At 43.6% G+C, this 22757-nt stretch overlaps 1 protein-coding gene across 1 annotated transcript in view; it reads left to right on the top strand.

The window, feature by feature from the left end:
- AXDND1 (axonemal dynein light chain domain containing 1) overlaps positions 1–16595 on the top strand; it is a 112300-nt gene extending 95705 nt beyond the window's left edge. Inside the window, exons 22-26 of the mRNA XM_044267314.1 lie at positions 4558–4665; positions 6965–7069; positions 11619–11701; positions 12534–12790; positions 16407–16595. Of these exons, the coding sequence (XP_044123249.1) occupies positions 4558–4665; positions 6965–7069; positions 11619–11701; positions 12534–12790; positions 16407–16480 (627 nt within the window). The 3' untranslated portion in view covers positions 16481–16595. The remainder of the gene's footprint in view (positions 1–4557; positions 4666–6964; positions 7070–11618; positions 11702–12533; positions 12791–16406) is intronic.
- Positions 16596–22757: the final 6162 nt, after the last annotated feature.

Below are 22757 nucleotides of genomic sequence, written 5' to 3'. Positions count from 1 at the left end.
TCTCTGTCAAATAAATAAATAATATCTTTAAAAAAATAAATATACATCTTTTACAATTCCTTACTTTTCCATTTGCTGCCCAGGTCTTGGCCAGAATTATTTTGAATTAATCACTGAATGATTTCATCAACATTATAAATCTTAAATTATATGGGGCTCCTGGGTCACATAGTTGGTTAAGTGTCCAACTCTCGATTTCAGCTCAAGTCATGATTTCAGGGTTGTGAGATGAACATGTGAGGGTTGTTGGGCTCCATGCTGGGCAAGGAGCCTGGTTAAAAGTCTCTCTTCCTGGGGCACCTGGGTGGCTCAGTTGGTTGGGCCACTGCCTTTGGCTCGGGTCATGATCCCAGGGTCCTGGGATGGAGTTTTTCATTGGGCTCCCAGCTCTGTCTGGAGTCTGCTTCTCCCCCTGACCTTCTCCCCTCTCATGCTCTCTCTCAAATAAATAAATAAAATCTTTGAAAAAAAAATTCTCTCTCCCTCTCCCTTTGGCCTTCCCTGCTCCCATGAACTCTCTCTCTCAAACAAACAAACAAACAAAACTTAAATTACAGTGTAGTTTTAGAAAATAAAGTTCCACAGACATGATCTTGGCTACACAACAGGTCTATGAAAAAATTAAATTCAAGAACTAGGGGCGCCTGGGTGGCTCAGTGGGTTAAGCCGCTGCCTTCGGCTCAGGTCATGATCTCAGGGTCCTGGGATCGAGTCCCGCATCGGGCTCTCTGCTCAGCGGGGAGCCTGCTTCCTCCTCTCTCTCTCTCTGCCTGCCTCTCTGCCTACTTGTAATCTCTCTCTGTCAAATAAATAAATAAAATCTTTAAAAAAAAATTCAAGAACTAAAAAGCAGATTATGGAATGCAACAAATGTGATTATCTCATTTACATTAAAATGTTTAGATGTATATAAGGCAGTCTAGAAGAATGTAGTCAGCAATTGTTGCAGTTGATAGCAGTTGTTACCTCTGAAAGGTTGAGATTTTTGTTTGTTTAAAAAATGTATTTTTTATAAGTCAAACAGAGAGAGTCAATTATCATAGGGTTTCACGTACTTGTGGAGCATAAGGAATAATAGGGAGGACATAGGGAGATGGAGAGGAGAAGTGAGTTGGGGAAATCAGATGGGGAGATAAACCATGAGAGACTGTGAACTCTGAGAAACAAACAGGGTTTTGGAAGGGAGGGGGTGGGGGGATTGGGTGAGCCTGGTGCAGGGTATTAAGAAGGGCACATATTGCATGGAGCACTGGGTGTGTTGCATAAATAATGAATTTTGGAACACTGCAAAAAATAAAATAAATGTATTTTTTAAAAGTTAACATGTTTAGGGATGCCTGGGTGGCTCAGTTGGTTGGGCGACTGCCTTCGGCTCAGGTCATGATCCCGGAGTCCTGGGATCGAGTCCCACATCGGGCTCCCAGCTCCATGGGAAGTCTGCTTCTCCCTCTGACCTTCTCCTCGCTCATGCTCTCTCTCACTGTCTCTCTCTCAAATAAATAAATAAAATCTTTAAAAATAAAAAAAGTTAACATGTTTATAAAGGAAACTGAAAAACACAAGAAGCAAAGAACAAAGTCATCCATAATCACAAGCAGTTTACAGTTTGACTTTTATGTTCTTAATTTCTCTGTATTGTCTATTTTACAGCATTATCAGGGAAAAAATTTATTTGGTAAAAACATCCTAACATATTTTGAATATTTTTCTATACCATGTGCATATTTCTGCAGCATAATTTAAAATTGCTATAAAATATTTTATATAGGGCGCTTGGGTGGCTCAGTGGGTTGGGCTGCTGCCTTCGGCTCAGGTCATGATCTCAGGGTCCTGGGATCAAGCCCCACATCGGGCTCTCTGCTCAGCTGGGAGCCTGCTTCCCCCTCTCTCTCTGTGCCTACCTCTTTGCCTACTTGTGATCTCTGTCTGTCAAATAAATAAAATCTTTAAAAAATGCCTTATATAGTTTATGTCATTTATTTATGCATATTCCTATTACAGGCATTGAACTTCTTTTTAGCTTCTGTTTTATATACATCATTGCAATAAACTGAAGGACATTTGTCAGTCAGTATGACTATGAGTAGACTCATTTGAGGTACTCAACACTGTTGACTCCTTTCTCTTCTTTTGACTTTTCTGGTGGTTCTGTCAGACTTCTGACACAACTTCTGGCCTTTGTTGCGGCTTGTCCTTCTTCCCTAGTCCTTTATGTGACTAGGTTCCTGTCCTAAGACCTCATCCTCTAGCAGCTTCACAACCTCACCTTTGGTGATACAGTTCCCTTTCTTGGCTTCAACTAAATGCAGATAACTGTTAAATGATTATCTTTAACCCAAATGCCTCCATCTATACTCTACTGAATATTTCAATATACTAAATATACTGCATATTTCCACTTGGATATATTTAGGATACCTTAAATTCACTTGGCCTTGTCTGAACTCACCTATCTTCCTAAATCTGCTTATGCAACTTTGTTCATTATCTCTGTGAATGGCATTATCATCTGTGTAGTGGCCTGAACCATTCACCAGGTATCATTTGAGATGCTTCCTTTCCCTAGCCATCCCACATCATCTAAACTCTCCAGCACTAAGAGTTAACTCATAAACATCTCTTGAGGGTGCCTGGGTGGCTAAGTGAGTTAAGCCGCTACCTTCGGCTCAGGTCATGATCTCAGGGTCCTGGGATCGAGTCCCGCATCGGGCTCTCTGCTCAGCAGGGAGTCTGCTTCCTCCTCTCTCTCTCTGCCTGCCTCTCTGCCTACTTGTGATCTGTCTCTGTCAAATAAATAAATAAAATCTTAAAAAAAAAATAAACATCTCTTGAATCCTTATCCTCCTCTTCATTCCTGCAACCCTGTGCCGTTCATGCTCTGCTCTTATTTTTTCTTCCCATTCTTTCTCCCTCTCTCCCTTCTTTCTCTTTAAATCTGCTCTCCTGCTGCTAGAGTGATTGCTTTAAAATGCAGAACAGATAAGTCGATTTTTTTTTCCAGATAAGTCAATTTATCAGTACCTCATTGCCTTCAGGATAAATTCCAGTTTCCCTGGAATGACCCTCTAGGCCTGCCTCTACGACTGTGCTCCTGTCCATCTGCCCCTAAGCTTCTGTTACACTCACTGCTTTTGTTCTCAAGAGCTATTCATGCCCATTCAACATCCTTTGCCTAGAACCATGCTATCTTTTTTCCCTTACTCATCCTTTAAGAAGAAACTCAGACATTACATCCTCCAGGAAACCTTCCTGACCAATCTACTCTCTTATTTTTTACTTTTTTTATTTTTAAAGATTTTACTTATTTACCTGAAAGAGAGAGAGCATGAGAGGGGAGAGTCAGAGGGAGAAGCAGACTCCCTGCTAAGCAAGGAGCCCGATGCAGAACTCGATCCCAGGACTCCAGGATTACGACCTGAGCCGAAGGCAGTCGCCCAACCAACTGAGCCACCCAGGTGCCGCTGACCAATCCACTCTTTCAGCCACATCCACTACCATAGATTATGTGCTCCTACCATGTGACTATGTATCCATAGCATTTTCTTGTCCACTAAATTGTTAAGCTTTTTAAGGGCAGGGGCTATTCTCTCTTTTTTTAAAAATTTAAATTCAATTAATTAACTTACAATGTATTATTTGTTTCAGGGTTGCAGGTCTGTGGTTCATCAATCTTATATAATACCCAGTGCTCATTACAAGACATACCCTCCCCAATGTCCATCACCTAGTTACCCCACCCCGCCACCTCCTTCCCCTCCAGCAACCCTCTGCTTGTTTCCTATGATTAAGAGTTTCTTATGGGGGGTGTGCCTGGGTGGCTCAGTGGGTTAAAGCCTCTGACTTTGGCTCAGGTCATGATCTCAGGGTCCTGGGATCAAGCCCCGCATCGGGCTCTTTGCTCAGCGGGGAGCCTGCTTCCCTTCCTCTCTCTCTGCCTACTTGTGATCTCTGTTTGTCAAATAAATAAATAAAATCTTTTTTTTTTAAAGTTTGTTATGGTTTGTTTCCCTCTCTGGTTTCATCTTTTTTATTTTTTCTTCTCTTCTCCTATGATCCTCTGCCTTGTTTCTTGAATTCCACGTATCAGTGAGATCATATGATAATTGTCTTTCTCTGATTGACTTATTTCACTTTGCATAATATCCTGTATGTAGTTCCATCCATTTCATTGCAAATGGCAAGATTTCGTTTTTTCCGATGGCTGCATAATATTCCATTATATATGTATACCAGATCTTCTTTATCCATTCATCTGTCGACAAACATCTAGGCTCTTCCCATAGTTTGGCTTTTGTGGACATTGCTGCTATAAACACTGGGGTGCAGGTGCCCCTTCAGATCACTATATTCGTATCTTTTGGGTAAATACCCAGTAGAGCAGTTGCTGGGTTGTAGGAGGACAGGGGTTATTCTTATTACCCTTTTTGTCCTTATCCCTAGCACAGTGTCCAGTTGCAAGATTAGTGCTCATTGAATAATTTTGAATGAATAATCAGTATATACTACAAGTTATTAATATATACTAAACTATAATCATACTATTGTTTCATCTCACAGGATTTTTTAAAAGAATTAATTGAACCTGAAATAGACAGCCTTTTTACTTTTGGAGAAGAGGAAGAAGAAAGCATGAAGGATAATATTCAGATGCAAAAGGAAGAAGAGGTAAGATGATTTCGTATTATATTTCCCTTTCCCTTTATATTTTTAAAGAATATAAGTATAAGTACTGAGGTGCCTGGATGGCTGAGTTGGCTAAGTGTCCGACACTTAATGTCAGCTCAGGTCATGGTCTCAGAGTCGTGAGATCAAGGCTCATGTCAGGCTCCGTGCCCAGTGCAGTCTGCTTGAGATTCTTTCTCTCTCCTTCTCCCTCTGCCCCTCCTCTTCACACTCTCTAAATACATACATACATACATACATACGATCTTTAAAAAAAAAAAAGAATATATATAGGTTCTATTGAAGATAGAAATAGGTCATCTGGAATAAACACTTTCAGCTCCTTTCCTTTCTTCATAGAGATTTAACTGTATCTGAGACACCCTTATCTCTTTATTTTCCAAGGTAGGGGTATCCTTTTCCTTTTCAAAAATTGGTCACTTCCCCAAAAGCTTCATCCACACCTGTACTCCCATTACCTACACAATCTACCTCTCACCCTGATGCTGTTTCTTTGTCCTTGCATTACCAGATTTTTCAAATAGTAATTTAAACTCTATGTTTCCACTTTTTTCTTCTTCTTTTGTTTTTTTAACTAATGGGGCTTGAACTCATGACTCTGAGATGAAAAGCTGAGCTGAGGTCAGGAGTCTGATGCTCAACCATCTCAGCCACCCAGGTGCCCCTGTATCCACCTCAGTTTCCATTCTGGGCAGTTTTCCTCTTCCTCCCAGGCCCGTCTCCGCACCGCCTTTCTCCTAACCCTGTCTCTACACCTTCTGGGAAATTTGTAGTAATACAACCCTTTCTGGGGCATTTATAATGGTAATGATGATGAGGAGGAGGATAAAAATACAATGATAACTACAAATAATTGAGTACCTATCTTGAACTGTATGTTCTGCATGTGCTACTTCTTATCTGTACAACACAACTTCAAGGTAAAAATTACTGCCCCATTTTATAAAGAAGAAGCTCATAAAGGTTGACTCTGACTTATACTAAGTCAGAAAGCTTTAAGTGGTGGAACCAGTATTCAAACCCAGATTGGTCTGGCATAAGAGCCCTTGCAGATTCCTGGGTTGACTACTACTGTCCTTGGCTCTCAGAACTCAAGATCACCAAACACTCTCTAGACTGTCTTAACTTACTTACTTCCTTGATGTTTCTTCTCTCTGAATAGTTTAAATGTTGGCATGATCCCAGGCTGTGACTAGGTCCTCTAGACCCATGATACATGCTAGACAGCAGAAGAAAAATTTTATACAATATCTAAGCCTCTTTGGCCAGCATTTTCTGTTTATTTCTGGTACAGTGCTTGGGATATAGAAGGCACAAAATAAATGGAAAACAGTGTTATTTGGGCACTAAATTCTGTCATACAGAATTTATTTTTTTAATTAAAAAATTTTTTTAAAGATTTTATTTACTTATTTGACAGACAGAGGTCACAAGTAGGCAGAGAGGCAGGCAGAGAGAGAGGGGGAAGCAGGCTCCCCGCTGAGCAGAGAGCCCGATGCGGGGCTCGATCCCAGGACCCTGGGATCATGACCTGAGACGAAGGCAGAGGCTTTAACCCACTGAGCCACCCAGGCACCCCTGTCATACCTTTTAAATGTGTAATGCATTTCCTCTTTTCTTCCTCTTGTGGCCTTAGTTCTGGCCCTTTCCTTTCTATGTTACAAAGTGGTTTTTTTCTTTTTAATAAGATTTTATTTATTTTTTGACAGAGAGAGAGACAGCAAGAGAGGGAAAACAAGCAGGGGGAGTGGGAGAGGGAGAAGAGGCTTCCCACAGAGCAGGGACCCTGATGCAGGGCTCGATGCAGGGCTCGATCCCAGGACCCTGGGATCATGACCTGAGCTGAAGGCAGACCCTTAACTGACTGAGCCACCCAGATGCCCCTATGTTACAAAATCTTGTTTGGTCTCCAGATATCACTTTCTCTGTAAAAACTTCCCTGAGTGTCTAGGCAGAATTTAGGGCCCTTTTGTGGGTGCACAAATCTTTTGGAACATACCAATCATGCATACCGTAATTAATTCCTGGTCCATCTCTCCTACTGTGCTGTGAATTCCTGGGGTCTGGAAGACACCTCTTTGTTTCTTTCACCATTGTCTCCCCTGGTCTCCACTTCCCCATCCCCACTAATTTCTCGGTATTTGCTGTACACCTTCGAAAATGCTTGTTGGATGACTAACGCAAATGGAAGATTAAAGCTTCAGATATTGCTCCAGGGAACTTGGAGCCACTGAGTCACACACCAGCTCGCTAACAGGTCCTTTGTGTTTCTATGCCCTAGAAGCCTTCAACATCCGAGGAGGAGGAAAAACTCATTCGAGTAATTGAAAAAGATGAAAATATTTATTCTAAACCTCTATTTGAAGCAAATATATTCTCTTCCTGGGTATGTATCTGAAACCCGAGTAGGAAATTGAAAACCAGAGAAAAAAGCTAAGAAATTTAACATTATGTAAAAATGATATGGATTTAACATAACTTTTAGCTCCAGGAGGGCCAGGAGCTCCTACATAATGCATTTTTCAGATTTTTTTTTCTTTCCAGCATCATTTCTGGAAAACTCTTGTTTTTCACCTTAACTTATAAAAAACTTCTCATTCTCTTCTCTGAACCTCATTTTAAAATTATCATTTCATTGCCTTCCTTAATTTAACAATATTTTTGTCAAAATTGACCTATTTTTTAAATGAATCATTCAGCAGACTTTATTGAGAACTGTGATTAGCATATACCTCTGAACACAAGAATTATTGGGAAATTGGAAAACTTTAGAAACTCAGCAGGAAAACAGATTTAAAATTCTTCCACAGAAAGTTCTAGGACTATGGTAGACTTAAGTCAGTTCTAGATTTCAGTTCTAGATTGATATGTCTCTCTGTGAAGGTTGTCATGCCTTGATCCCATCAATCCCCCGAAATGGCATATAGCATTTTGCATGTATGTTTCTACTGTGCGTGTCCTTGCGGGGGAGGCAGGAACCAGAAATCCATAGACTTAGTCAAATTTCTCAGCCTCAAGGTTAAGAACCACTTGACTGTTAGAGATCTGATCCATCTGGGTTGTCAGGGGCATGTGGAGGGGTGGGAGCCGGACCGAGCATGGCAGCAGACGACAGTGGGATGACTGAGGCAGAGGTGTGGCCCAGGGCGGAGGCAGATTGCGGGGATGTGTATCCAGGGAGGTTGTTGGAAATAGGCTCCAAGTCTTGTAGGAAGAGCTGGGAGAAACCATGTGGAGAGTCAGGGAGGCGCTGCAGACTGGGGGGAGAGCAGTGCCGAGAGGGGTCGCAATCACATTCTCCCCAAGTTCCATCTTTTCAACAAGTTTTCCGTATAGTCTATTAGCCTATCAGTCTTTAAGACTGGGTGAGGCAAGGATGTAAGAGAAAGCAGGGCTGTGAGCCCTGTAAGGAAAACGGAGATAACGGGCAGCACTGTTTAACTGTTTAAGCACCGCCCCAGTCCCACCTAAGCCTTCCTGCCTCAGAGTTTCTCCCCTGCTGTGCCACCCAGGCTAGGAGTCAGGGTCAAACCTTCCCAATATCCTCAAGACAGGTAGGAAGCAGGCAGGAAAACAGCCTATAGTTGGGGTGGGGGTTGGGGGGCGTGGTGCTTGTTTTTGATGGTGGGGGGCTTCTTCTCCAGGACCTTTCCATCTGACATGGTGTGGTGCCACGTGACTAGCTCACCTGAGGCCGATGTGGCCCAGGAAGTCTATCTCCAGGCTCTGGAAGTTTGCTGATGTTGCTACTCTAGATCACTGAAGGTCTTTGGTTTTTTTTGCCAGATAGCCTCTGGTCCTAAGGACATAAATAAGCATTTCGCAGGGATACCAGACCTTTCAGGCGGCAGCAGTCTCTCCTGCTGCTCTAAGAACACAACTCCCAGGAGGCAGTACGTTTGATTAACACTAGGGAGGAAAAGGAAAAAAGAAGGGCTCGGGAAGCAGAAAGCCTGTGGCGTGCAGGTGTAACCTGTCGTGTCGCTGGGAACTGAGCTGTGAAACTGGAGAGCTCCAAGAGATAGAAGGGTCCCAGGTGTCTAGCGATAAATGGCTCCAGACCCCTGAGAAGCTATAGACACGAGCATGGAGTTTTCAGTTAGTAACGCCTTCTGCAGGTGACTCCGGATGGGGTTTTCTGGGCATTGAGATAGGAGTGATAGCTCAGCGGGAGAGGTGGTACGTCACCACCGGCTTGGGCAGACTAGGGGCTTGGCCTCATTCATACCATTACCTGATGCCTGGTGTTCACCATAATGGGGCTGGACCATCCAGTATGCAAAACGCTCCTCAATTAGCTGGGAGGTAGGGCTTTGTAAGGATTTCTGACCCCATGTACAGGACTTGGCCTGCTGTGCCTGAAATGGTCACGCCCAATTTGGCGCTGGGCCCGATTCACTGGTTTTCCCAGTAAGTTGCACCAACTTTGCCGCTGCCCCTCCTGGGAGAAGGCTGCTCTGCCTCAGATGCAGCCCAATTCAAGAATCTTGTCGCACAGCACCGCTTGGGACCCTCCTCTGAGTCACAATCATTCCGACACTGTTGCTGCAGGACAAGCAGCCAGAATTCTCTAACATCTCAGCTGGCTGGAGGAGCCAGGGGGTGACTAAATACACCAGCTCTCCCAGAGGCAATACCAAAAGTACTTGGAGCTACCCTGGCCCCCAGGTGCTGCGGCTTGACCGCAGGAGTAGCGTTGCCTACAGCTCAGCGACCCCAACAAACAAGGTGTCTGGAACAGTCTCTCTCAGGCTCTTCTTCACACCATAGATTCCTGCTGTGAGGGAGATGGGAGAGTTTGCTGGATCACCTGTGAACTGGGGAAGGATGAACAGGGGCCAGACTTGGGGGCATCAGCAGTATTTTTAACAGAAGATTAAACTTTCTGCCTTTCCCTCTGTTACTGGGCTGAAGGTGGCCCTTAGATGCCTGCGTTTCCCTCTTACCTACCAGAGTACACCAGAGCAGCTACTAATTTACCTATTTAAAACAGCAGCAGGGAAAGGCCATTGGAATTGGTCCAAAGTTGATGAGGGGCTTTGTCAGTGCTTGGATCCCAAGGAGCTGGGCCTGGAGCCAGATCTACCCCGAGATAGACCCAAAGTAGAGATACTGTCCAGTCGGAAGCCCATAAGTAGAGTCAAACATGAGGAAGACCAAGTCAAAAAGGCCAAAGACAGAATGGGAGTCAGAGACCGTGTGCAAAGCTACAGCAGATTGGCACAAACAAGAGGGGGGCTGAGGCAGGTACTGCAAGAGCCGTGAGGCCAGTGTTAACGATCACCAGCCCACTGTTGACCCGAAGCCTTACAGAGAACATAAACAGTGAATGAACACACATTCTGTATGTTCTATGTGTTATATACTGTATTCTTACAGTGAAGTAAGGTAGAAGAAAGGAAATGTTATTAAGAAAATCATAAGGAAGAGAAAATGCGTTATAGTAGTGGACTGTAAAAAAAATCCAGGTACAAGGTAAGCGGACCCGCATAGTCCAGACCCACGCAGCTCCAGGGCACACGGCTTATATCTTGAGTGACCATGGAGTCTGAAGGATCACATGTACAGAGTACAGTCCTGCCTTACTCTGGTTCCCACCGATCAAGTTGTTTCATACAGTTAGAAACCATGCGTGGAATTCCAGTTCTAGAAGCCTCTGCTCTGAAAACCATTCTTCTGGGCTCAAAGAACAGCTAAGTTAGTGGCATGTGTGGGTCCAGGCTGGACAGTGATCACCATTTACTTCTCAAACGAACTACCCAAGGAAAGGGAGCAAAACAGAAAGAGGAGAATAGGTGACTGGGAAAATAAGCGAGTAGAAGAGCGAGAGTAAAAGTGAACATGTTTAACATCGTTTCTTTTCTCTGGTTTTCCTTTAGAAAAAGCTAGCAGGGTACACTGGGATGTGTGGTGGAGAAGGAAGAGGCCTCGATGAGGGGTTTGCTTTACCCCACTAGATCCTTCTGTGAGGATGGCAGGCTGCCTTCCCTCTTCCGTCTCCCTTTCCATCTATAATGTGGGGCTTACCTTTTACGTGACTCAGGCTGGGAAGCATGGATAAATGAGATTTTAAACACAGTTCTGGGCAAAAAGGGCTGAAGGGGACTCAGAGTTTCAGGCTTCCAGTGATAGAATGAATACGTTCATGGGGATGAAAGGTAGGGCATAGGGAATATAGCCAGTGACGCAAGTAGCACTCTGTGGTGACAGGCAGTAGCTACACCTGTGGTGGCGCAGCGTAATGCTGAGATTTGTCCAGTCGGTCTGCTGTACACCTGAAAGTAATGAAGCAGCATGTGTCAACAATACTTCAGTTAACAAAGAAGTGCACAGCTCTGGGAAAATGGTATAATACTTATTTTTAAATATGCTTATAATTTTGGTTTTCTAAATACCTTCTTTTACCTTCCTCTTATTTTGTTTCCTGGAATGTATTCAGAGTCAAAATAAATGAAAGAGGTGTTTTTTCCTTCATATTTTCCCTGTCTTGATATTTATGAAGTTTCCTAAGGAACTGAAAGATCTGACTGGATTTTGCGGTGTTAAGAACTTAATGAAGTGAGTCAATAAGAAGAATAGAGTTAATCTCTTTTATCATTAACTTGATTTATTACAGGAGCATGTTCACCCTTCTCTTTATTTTTAAGCCCTTTCTTCCTTGTTTCTTTTTGTTGATATTATTTTCCCTGCATTTTTTATAATTCTAATTAAATTTTATCCACCCGTAGCATGAATAATTTGGAAGGCGGTATGCTATGTGCCACAGGTAGTCCCTATTCTTTTTCGGTGTTAAGATTATGCTTAATCATCTACTATATAAATATGGACAGTAGAAAAAAAAATTCTGGAAGATTTGGTCCAGAACATCCCGAAGAAGTAGAGTATTAACTGTTGGGACTCAACAGTTCATTCATACTACACATTTCCTTTGTCAGAGAGAATCAGTGAAGCAAGGCACATTGGCCCCAAAGTATCTTGAAGCAATGGCTATCATTGAACGCACACAGGAGAAGTTATTGTGAGTATGAGGCACCACAATGGTAATTACAAAGATTGTTGGCCAGGAGGTGTTGCTGAGAAATCCACACCTCTCGATTTACCTTTGTTTCTTCTGCTTCTTTTATCCTTATTAGTGGGATCAGTACCTCCAGATCTTCTGCTGGAGGCAATGAATTCTACTGTTCTCATAGACACCGTCCTCACCCACAGTGAAGGTGGAGGAAGCGGAATGTGTGTAGGTGGGGAATAGGGTGTTAGGAGTGATCCATCCAGTCTGTTTCTAAGAGATGAACTAGAGATGGGAATGAAACTGGGAGACAATACTCTGCAAGAAAGAATGCTATATACGCCGAAGAATAGGAAGGGCGGTATAGTTAAGATGGTCGAGAATGCCGAGAGAAGAGCCTAGCCACGTAGACATAGACCATGTGCTCGAGGAAGTAAGAAGTGCATTTCAAATTAGTTTTCTTGACTAAAATCTGGTTTTAGAGGTGCTGGCAAAGAAGGGAAACTATTGGATTTAGTTTGTTGGGTCACATCAATGAAGAGAAGCCAAGATTAGCTCCTGGAAAAGGGGTTCCTTGGCTATTGATGGATCCAAATACCCACAAGTCAGGTTTCACTAAGAGCTGATAAATACATTGCGTTCTTAAATCACGGCATGACTGCCATGCTGACATTACCACCCAGTTCTTGCTTAAGGATTGATACTGCTGCCTCCCTTATGTGTACCTTTCAGATGCAGTTAGCTAATTCTACTGCTTCTTCTCAACAATGAGTTCCTGTATGTGAAAGATACTTTTTCAAACCTTTCCATTTTGTTGTGTTTCTCTGGACTCTGTCCCCATCAGAGAGGTTGAAAGCAGAGCCAGACAAGCAGAGGAGAAGTTTGATGATGTAAATGAGAAACTTCATTACGCCCTTATAAGAAATAAAGACCTGGAGAGAGAATTAGAGACTATTTTGACGAGTTCAAGACAGAAGGAGTTTGAAGTAAGGGAAGAAGAAAATGAAGGAGAAAGAGAAGACAGAGAAGATGAAGAAGAAGATGATGATGATGATGAAGAAATCAAGCCAATAGAACATTCGCTAAAATCTCTAAAGAGAGGTGAGGCTTGCTTTCTCATTTTGCTTCATTTAGGTTATATTCATGAAACAAAACATGTTTGGGTAACAAATATCTTAGAAGAATATTAATATCCTTAGTACTGATTTACTGGTTCATATTTTTCATAGGAATACACATACATTTAACTATATAACTATCTTATTCAGACAATTCACAAAAAGAAAACAAAATGATTATTGTAGACTAAGAAACTAACGTTAAGATACAAGTTTAGCCTCTAAAACTAGCAAATATTTTTATTTTATTTTTTGAAATAATTTATTTATTTGACAGACAGAGATCACAAGTAGGCAGAGAGGCAGGCAGAGAGAGAGGAGGAAGCAGGCTCCCCACAGAGCAGAGAGCCTGATGTGGGGCTCAATCCCAGGACCCTGGGGTCATGACCTGAGCCGAAGGCAGAGGCTTTAACCCACTGAGCCACCCAGATGCACCTAGCAAAGATTTTTAAAAACAAAAGAATGTAATGCTAGTCAGAAGGGGAAAACTGTTTTATAGATAATACTTGTGGGTGGATGGAATATAACTTTTTCAGGTAATAATTTGAGCATATGTATAGATATCCCTTAAATACATGCATCTACTTTGACCTTTGACCTAATACTTTTACTCTTGATGATCTAGTCCAAGGAAATAATCCTAAATATAGAAAAAAAGATTAATGCACAAAAATGTACGATGTATCATTGTATATAATAGAAACCACCTACCTCTCCAATCATGGAAGAAAGGTTAAATAAATTATGTTATACTAATATACTTGAATATTATACCACTATTAAAATGGTTTATAATGACATGGAAATTTTTTTAAAAGATTTTATTTATTTGAGAGAGAGAGAGAGAGCAGAAGCAGGGTGATGGGCAAAGGGAGAAGCAGATGCCCTGCTGAACAGGGAGCCCGATGTGGGGCTTAATCCCAGAAAACCAGGATCATGACCTGAGCTGAAGGTAGACGATTCATCAACTGAGACACCCAGGTGCCCCAGGGAATTCTTTTTTAAAATTTATCTTAGGGAGGGGCACCTGGGTGGCTCAGTGGGTTAAGCCGCTGCCTTCGGCTCGGGTCGTGATCTCAGGGTCCTCTGGGATCGAGTCCCACATCAGGCTCTCTGCTCAGCAGGGAGCCTGCTTCCCTTCCTCTCTCTCTGCCTGCCTCTCTGCCTACTTGTGATCTCTCCCTCTCTCTCTCTCTCTCTCTCTCTCTGTCAAATAAATAAATAAATAAATCTTAAAAACAAAAAAAATTTTATCTTAGGGAGAGAGAGAGACAGACAGAGAAACACAGAGACAGAGAGAAATGAGAATGAGCAGAGGGGCAGAGGAGAGAGAAACCCAAGCAGACTCTACGCTGAGCGCAGAGCCTGATGCAGGGCTTGATCTAATGACCCTGAGATGGCAACCTGAGCTGAAACCAAGAGTCAGATGCTTAAATGACTGTGCCACCTAGGTGCCCCGGAAATTCTTATGTGTAAATATCAAATGCAAGAAAACATACTTTTTTAAAGCTAAAAAAAAGACCAGAAGGAAATTGTATCCAAATATTGATAGACAATGTCTCTGGTTGATGGAGGTTTGTGGGGAATTTTGACTTTGGTTTTTGGTACTTGTTTGATTTTCTATGAAAATAATCACCATTATTCTATGGGAAAACGAGTTTAACTCTTTACTTTCTTATATCTAATTAGTGCAATAACCTGCCTTTGGGCAGTTCTCAGTATCCCCAGGATTGGAGGCTGGTTTTGTTATATTTGCTCTCACCTTCACCCTTTAGTGTGTTCCCAGGACAACAACTGGTGGAAGGATAGGACAGGGAGAGTAGCGACTTCTGTTTCTCTGTCACCCCAGTCTTCACCTATGCCCCCAGCCAAAGCGGTCGCTAAGCCAGCGCCCTATGGCCCAAGTCTATTTTCTCTCCTTCTGTTACCTCTCAACTGGTAAGATGCTAATCATTCCGGTATGACAATCCCTTAAATTTATGTGAGATAGTTTTCATGGCTTAAAAAATTTTCACCTTACACTGTGTAATTTTATCCTGATAATTTGAAAACTAGGCTTTTTCCAGATTACAGAAAAATAAATATGCAAACCATGCAAAAGTAACCATGTTAAACTGGAGAGGTTACCTCAGTATGGAATGAGTGATGTTATCTTTGTCCATTTCCATAAAGATCTTGGGGATGAGGTTAAATCCAGAATGGAAAGTATTAAAAATTTTAAGCAGAGGAAAACTATATGCATTAGTCGCCATCCTATAAACAATTACCTACACAAACATAGCCACCCTTCACCTTCCTTCCAAATATTCCTTGAGTCATTGCTGGGGGTGGGGGTGCTCAGAGATGAAGGAGAGGCTCTGCAAACCTTAGGGGAATCGGCTCCTTGGTCAGGCCCTTCCCATGCCATGCAGGAGACCTGAACGTTTTCTCCAGAAAATCCAGAAGTTGGACATTCCTTAGGGACAGACGCCCCACCCCCACCCCGAGCACTGTGAGTCTCCTGTGGCACATGCAGCGTCATACGTGTGTGACTTCCAGCACGAGATCACATTTCCCTCGAGAGCTGTGCGGTGAAGAACAGACAGTTACGTACAGTGAAGGAGAGAGGCTTGTACATGCTGGGCAAGGGGAAGATCTGGACAGAGCAGAAGACATATTTGTTTTGTTTTTGTGTCAGTTTTTAATAATTAGCAAATCACTGTGCTCTGAGCTATAAATGAAGACAGAGATCCAGAGAGACGTTTAGGAAGATGCGTAGTGGCTTAGACTCTGATCTCGGTGAAGCCTGCAGTTAGGAGCTAGGAGCAGGGAGAGATACTAAGAGCAAGACAAGGGTGTGAACAAGATGACCGTATGTGGGATGGAGGTGGAGGCAGCCAGTCAGAAGGATTTAAAGTGAGAAGCTTGGTGTCATGGAGCAGCTGGGGAGAGCTGGCTTATGGCTGGAGACCTCCTGCTCCCATCCCCGGGGCCGGGCCTGAGTCAGGTCTGTGCACGGGAGACTGGAGAGAGGGACCAGGAGACAGAACAGGAGTGCAGAATGGGTGTGGGAGGATGTTGGATACTAGCTCTCTTTGAAATTTTTTTCCGCCAAGTTTGGGATATCTATAGAAGGAAGGCGGCAGTGTTCTTTCTGTTTCTCTATTCTCCTTGACCGCATAGTCCTCTTTTCCAGGACCCAGAACTCAGGTAACTAACTAACTAACTACACTTTAAATTTGGGAAAATATGGGGCACCTGGGTGGCTCCGTGGGTTAAGCCTCTGCCTTCTGCTCAGGTCATGATCCCAGAATCCTGGGATCGAGCCCCGCATCGGGCTCTCTGCTCAGCAGGGAGCCTGCTCCCCACCCCCTGCCTGCCTCTCTGCCTACTTGTGATCTCTGTCAAAAAAATAAAATAAAATCTTTTTTAAAAATTGGGGAAAATGCATTCTGAATCCCAGTAACCAACATAGAGTCAAATTTTGCACACACTGCCTGTTTGTAGCTTGGGAGTTACTCAGGCAGAATGGAATTTTAAGAACGCTTTTTAAAGTTAAAAGTCCTTAGTAAATATTAGATCTTGTTACTACAATACTCCGGTTGTTTTTGTCTTTTCAGAGGTACAACGTAAGGAAGGTCCTCTCAACCCTAAACCCAGAGCTCGGACTAAATCCAAGACCAAGTCCAAGTAGCATCCTTCGGGCGCTGGGCTTCAGCAGGGCTCCCCTCACTGACCTCTGTGTGCTACTGAGCTGACTGTGGCTCAGCTGGAGGGACTCCCTGTGCAACAGCTACTAGAAAAGTCACGACGTACAACGCAAGAATATTTTCTCTTTGAAAGTCACGGCGAAGGCTGTAGGGAATAAGTGTGTTAGTTTATCTCCCAGATTAAAAATGGCTTGTTCAAAAATTTGCTGGCCTCTTCAAATGATTTCCTAACAGAGGTCTGTGAAAAAGGTCAGTTTCTGTCAAGAAAATAATGCTTTTTGAAGACTCTGAACTCTGCAGAGAGGAGTGGCAAATACAAAGGATTATTTTTTTACAGTTTAAAAGAGAGGAGCCTGATAATGTTCCTGGGTTTGGGCAGCATTTTCAGAATTCTTGTGATTTCAGGCATGTTTATGATTTGATTTTCACAATAACCCTACAAAAAAGATGGGGGGAGATGCTGTTATTATCGCCATTTCTCAGAAGATGAACTGAGTCCCGCCCCCTCCCCCGCAAATGGTTATAAGACTCCCTAAGGTCACAGAACTGATGGCTGTTGGAGCCCACTGCTTACTGGACCTGTGTCTGGATGTTTGACAGTGGTGATGGGTCACCAGGCCACTGTTCAGATGGTTTCCTTCACAGGGTGAGGACGGAAGATTGTACTGAAATTTAAGAATGCTGTTGAAGATTCACCTAGAATTGCCATTTTTTGCTTTGATTGCTTCACTTGTCTGCTCTGTTCATGACCCCGGATCCATCGAGGCATTAGAGATGGATTAACTGGCAAAAATAAGTTGCGAGTGACAAGTGGACATTTGGGGCCGGCACTTGGCAAGGACTCCTTCTCTACTGCTCCCGGGGCACTTGGATTTCCTGGGTCCAAACACCTAGGCACCTGCTTTGGCTCCACATATTTGGTGTTCTTTTGAATTTATCTCCTGGAATTTTAGACCCTTGCCTGTTGCCTAAGCCTCAGAAACCCTGTGACCTGGAGTCCCCAGCCATTTTCAGCCCATTCCTGGGCCAGGCCTACTTTGGCCATCATCGACGTGTAGTGTAGGATGTAGTGTAGTGGTTTAAAAAATGCATAGGTTCTGTCCACCTCAGCCCACTGGATGACTCCTGAAGTCTGAGGGAGGAAAACATGACCAGACAGTCGGCTGTGCTCGTGGCTCCGCTGAAAGCTGGAACTGACACTGTGAGCTCGCGCTTACAGTCCTTGCTTTCTGCTTTCCCAAAGAGATTCTTAGGTGATTCTAGCAAATTTGGAGGCTTTTTGGTCGGCTTTCTGAATACTTCTTTTTTTTTTTTTTTTAAGATTTTTTTTTTTGTTTTTTAGAGAGAGCGCATGAGCTGGGAGAGCAGTGGGCAGAGCAGGCAGAGGGAGAAGCAGGCTCCCCACGGAGCAAAGAGCCTGATTCACCAAACTAGAACACAGTGTGGGCAAAGGAAATGCCCAGAAGAAAATGAGGGTGGTGGTAAGAGGGCATCACAGATGTTAGGTTTTAAAAAGCAGGGTGCTATAGGAAAGGTGTCTATGCCGGCGCCCTTGAAAATTCGCTCAGGCAGCTCTGCTTTCCCAAGCAGCTGATGGATGGGAAGGTTGAGCTAGTCCTCCAGACCTTGCAATATAGACCCTGCGCCAGACTCCCAGGCAGAGTGGAGGGAGGGGCACTTGGCGCACGTGGCTGGTGTCTGGGTTGCCGGGGGAGGCTTGTCCTGCTTGTGCAAGGGGAGACCAGCAACTCTGCTTAGATGTCCAGACAGAGGCGCACAGCTCAAGGCCCCTGTGCCAGTTCTTAACCTGGTTCTGTCCAAGAGCAAGCCCCCTGGGGGCTGGAGCTGCTGGCCCTCAGGGCAACCATGGGAGCATGGGGGGCCCTGTGGAGGGGCCAGACTTCCATCCGGATCCAGCTGGATCACTGCCATTTAGGGCTACTAGTTTTAACTAGAAAAACACTAACAGTCATTTCCCGAGGATTTACTTCGTGTAAGCACTGTACTAAGCGCTTCGTATGTTCTCTCATTCAATCACCACAACTCTGTGATGTGGGTTATCCTTTTATCCCCATTGCTGCCAGGACAAATAGCACGGTTACGGTCACACATCTCGTGAGTCTGGAGTGAGTGGTGTCCAGCAGCAGGGCCCAAGTTTGCAGTTACGGTGCTCTCTTGCCTCTCCCAGTCAGAAAAAGCTGGATGTGCAGTTGATGACCCCTCTTTTTAAAGGATCAGATTTCCGTATCCTTTACTTATTGCTCCGCTCAACCAACCACTGAGTAACTGCACGGGCACACAAGCCAAAATTCTAGACACACCAGAACTTCACAGACCCTGCAGACTCTGCCAAAGAACACTGGAGCCACCAGGAAGAATCTAATAAGGAGGATTGTACCTCCTCAGCCATCCTGACCTGGTCCTCAGAGAGCCCGGATGCAGACGCATAGGCTGGGCCTCCCCGATTTAGGGGAGTCCAGACTGTAGGGCTCCAGCGCCACGCTGATTCTCCTGGGGAGCCAGGGTGGGCCTTGAAGTTTCTAACGAGGGCCTGCAAAGCCTCCTTCGAGCTGACCTCTTTCTGGTGAGCTGGAGTGCCATCGACCTGAGGGCCGCCAGCCATTCAGTCACGTGCCTGCAGGGCAAATGCAGGTCTGGACAGATCTAAGAGTCCCTGCCCATTGCCAAGTGCCCCGGAACACCACCGTCACAGAATCTGTCACTCGTGCCACTCTCACGGCCATGTCATTTTGGTCATGGTGGACTCCAGCTCCAAACTGAAACACCTTCTCTCCTTTTATCATCTTACACTCCAACTCCAGTGTCACCCCAGAATTCCTGTGTTGAAATCCTAGCCTCCAAGGTGATGGTCTGAGGAAGTGGGGTCTTAAGCAGGTGATAGGTCATGAGGGTGAAGCCCTCATGAATGGGACAAGTGCCCTTTTACAAAAGACCACAGAGAGCTCCCCCCGCTTGTGCTATGTGGGGACACAGTGAGGAGACACCTCTCTCAGAACCAGGCCTTGGGCCAATACTAGATGCCAGATCTTTTGGTATCTTGGACATCCGAGCCCCAACTGAGGAATTTCTGTTTTTCGTGAGCCAACTTATGGTAGTCTGTTAGAGCAGCCTGAACTGACTAAGGCACCACTGCTCTATTAAGATTAAATTTCTAGAGAAAAACTTCCCTAGTACACATCTCAGTCTTGTATTATACTGTCCAACTTGTCCTCCACCTGTCATTTCAAGGTCAGTAACCAGCCAGAAGGCAGCACCTGGATGTCAAGAGGAGACTGCTGCTGGGACCTTCCAGACTGCACTATCAGCTCACCTTGCTAGTCTCTGAAGAACGTCCCTTGACCATTCACAGCTTCATACAACTTATCTCCCGTCCATCAAGCACTCCCATACCAATGGTCACTTAATAGCTGAAGATATCACAGGCTGCTTGAGCAGACCTGGAAGGAGCCTTTTGGCAAGCTAATGAGTAATTTAAATGTTGACTGAGCCAGACAGCAGAGGAGACCAGCTAGTAGGTGATACCCAGACCTATAGGTAAATCTGCCTTTGACAAAAAGAGGCATGCTACAAGGAATTCTTAAGGGTCTTAAAAGCCATTATCATTACCTTATTATTATTATAATTATATTATATATAATATAATTATATTATTATCATTACCTTGTTATAATTATTCTGTTCCTAGCTCTGGCTATGCCCGAATCAGCATGACCCTACCTCCTCCTCCATTATTTATGACAACATCTGCCAACCTGAGATCAGGAGCCATCTCTATGGGGTAAAAAGTGACCAAAAACCCTCAATGCCATCTTAACTCCAATAACCAGTACATTGGGATGGGTGTGAGCCAACACAGTGGTCATGAGAAGTACTTCCCACTTCAGGGATGCTCTAACTGGTCCTTTAAATGGGCTGGGTCATCAATGACTGTGCCCTGGCTGGTCCACAAAAGCAAACTGCAAACCCTAATCTGTTAGATATTGTAGGAAATCACCCAGGAATTTCCCCCATCTCTCATCCTATCTATTGCTCCCTCCTCAGTGCTTGATTTCCTCTCTGTTACCATATTTTTGGCAGATTTTGGCACCTGTTTTTGGCTTACTTGGATTTGACACCCTTTTGGTTTCCATGTTTTGTATTTTGGCACTTCCGCATGGTTTAAAACTTTGCCTGCCCCTTTGGCTTCACAATCTCCCATTGCCTCCAGCCAACACTAATCAGTCTATGCCTTTCGGTGCTGCTACTCCCCCACAAGCAACTATGGTTCTTGGGAGTAGGGAGGGAAACTTCTTTTAAGAGGGTCTGGAAATATTGTTCAGAGCTAGCTGAAACAGTTTTTTGGAACAAAATTCAAAGTTATTATTTCAGTACATAGTAACCATAGAAACTGATTGTTAAATGAATCGGGCATGATTGTATGCATATGTAGGGTTTGAAATCATCCAACATAATCTTGGGAAGATGCGTTGCTTGCCAATGCCCTTGGCCTTGCAGGCATGGGCTAGAGTGTGTGGTTTTCCCAGGTGTGGATGGAGGAGAGGGGGAGGCTTAGAGGTGTATGACAGAGACAATCCTAGGACGGCAGCATTATATACTGATATGTTATCATGTACTGCGAGGGAGTTTTTGGTCTTTTGTTGTTGGAAAACAGAAGGAATGGCAGGGCAGAAATGTGAAAGTGATCAAGAGAGAGAACAGGAAAGGCAAAGCATCCTTGATCTTGAGCCCTGATTTTTGTCACTTAAACATAGTGGGAAACCAGACTTTCCTCAATAGACATAATGTTATAAAAGTTTCTAGGTCCATTCCTGGGAGCTCAGAATACATTTTCTCTCTGAAATAATGCTCTATAGGGTTTTATGAGTTAACATTCATAAAACAAAAACTCTTTACAGGTGTGTTTATGTAAAATGTTCTAAGTTCTCACTTAGGGGTAGCAGGAACACATCTTCAATAAAAAATACTAACCTTGGATAACATGAAGAGTAAAAAGGTACAACCACCAGATAATTACCCCCATTTCTCTCTTTCCTAGCTACATGGGAATTTTAATTAAAAGTACTGTTTTACTAACACACAGGATTTTAACAGGTTTTTTTTTTTTAAAGATTTTATTTATTTATTTGAGAGAGAGAGACAGTGAGAGAGAGCATGAGCGAGGAGAAGGTCAGAGAGCGAAGCAGACTCCCCATGGAGCTGGGAGCCTGATGCGGGACTCGATCCCGGGACTCCAGGATCACGCCCTGAGCCGAAGGCAGTCGTCCAACCAACTGAGCCACCCAGGCGTCCCGCACACAGGATTTTAGTAATATTTTTGGAATGTTAGTAAGATTTTATAAATTATTGATTTTTTTTAAAGTCTATAGAGGATTTGCTACCTCAGGATGCTTTCTCATTTACTTGGCTAATTTTTTTTCTGTAGAATCATATTTTATTTTTTAACTAACGTATAATGTATTATTTGTTTCAGGAGTATAGTTCTGTGAATCGTCAAATCTTACACAATTCACAGCACTCACCATAGCACACACGCTCCCCAGTGTCCATCACCCAGCCACCCCATCCCTCCCCACCCTACCCCTCAGCAACCCTCAATTTGCTTCCTGAGATTAAGAGTCTCTTATGGTTTGTCTCCCTCTCTGGTTTCATCTTGTTTCATTTTTCCCTCCCTTTTCCCCCAGGACCCCTGTCCTGCCTCTCAAATTCTTCATATCAGAGAGATCATATGATAATTGTCTTTCTCTGACTGACTTATTTCACTTAGCATAATCCCCTCTAGTTCCATCCACTTCATTGAAAATGGCAAGATTTCAGGGTTTATTGATGGCTGCAAGATATATATATATATAGATATATATATCTATATATATATATATATCTCACATCTTCTTTATCCATCCACCTGTCGATGAACATCCAGGCTCTTTCCATAGTTTGGCTATGGTGGACATCACTGCTATAAATATTCAGGTGCACGTCCCCCTTCGGATCACTACATTTGTGTAGATACCTATTTCTAACTGAGTAAGACAACTTAGTGGAGAGTAAGACTTACTTACAAGAATATATTCATAGTAAAGAATATCTGTACTAGCAAAGAATGCTTCTGGACATACATAGGTCATATATTGCCAATACTGCTTGAGAAACAAGCAAGTGGTAAATACTATACTGAGAATATGAGACCCATGTTTACAGCGATGCTTCTTGAGATTTTAAGCAACATGTATCAGGTAAATG

This window comes from Neovison vison, chromosome 10 (genome assembly GCF_020171115.1).
Source record: "Neovison vison isolate M4711 chromosome 10, ASM_NN_V1, whole genome shotgun sequence".
In the NCBI taxonomy this organism is placed as follows: Eukaryota; Metazoa; Chordata; class Mammalia; order Carnivora; family Mustelidae; genus Neogale; species Neogale vison.
This window is presented reverse-complemented; position numbering and strand designations above follow the sequence as displayed.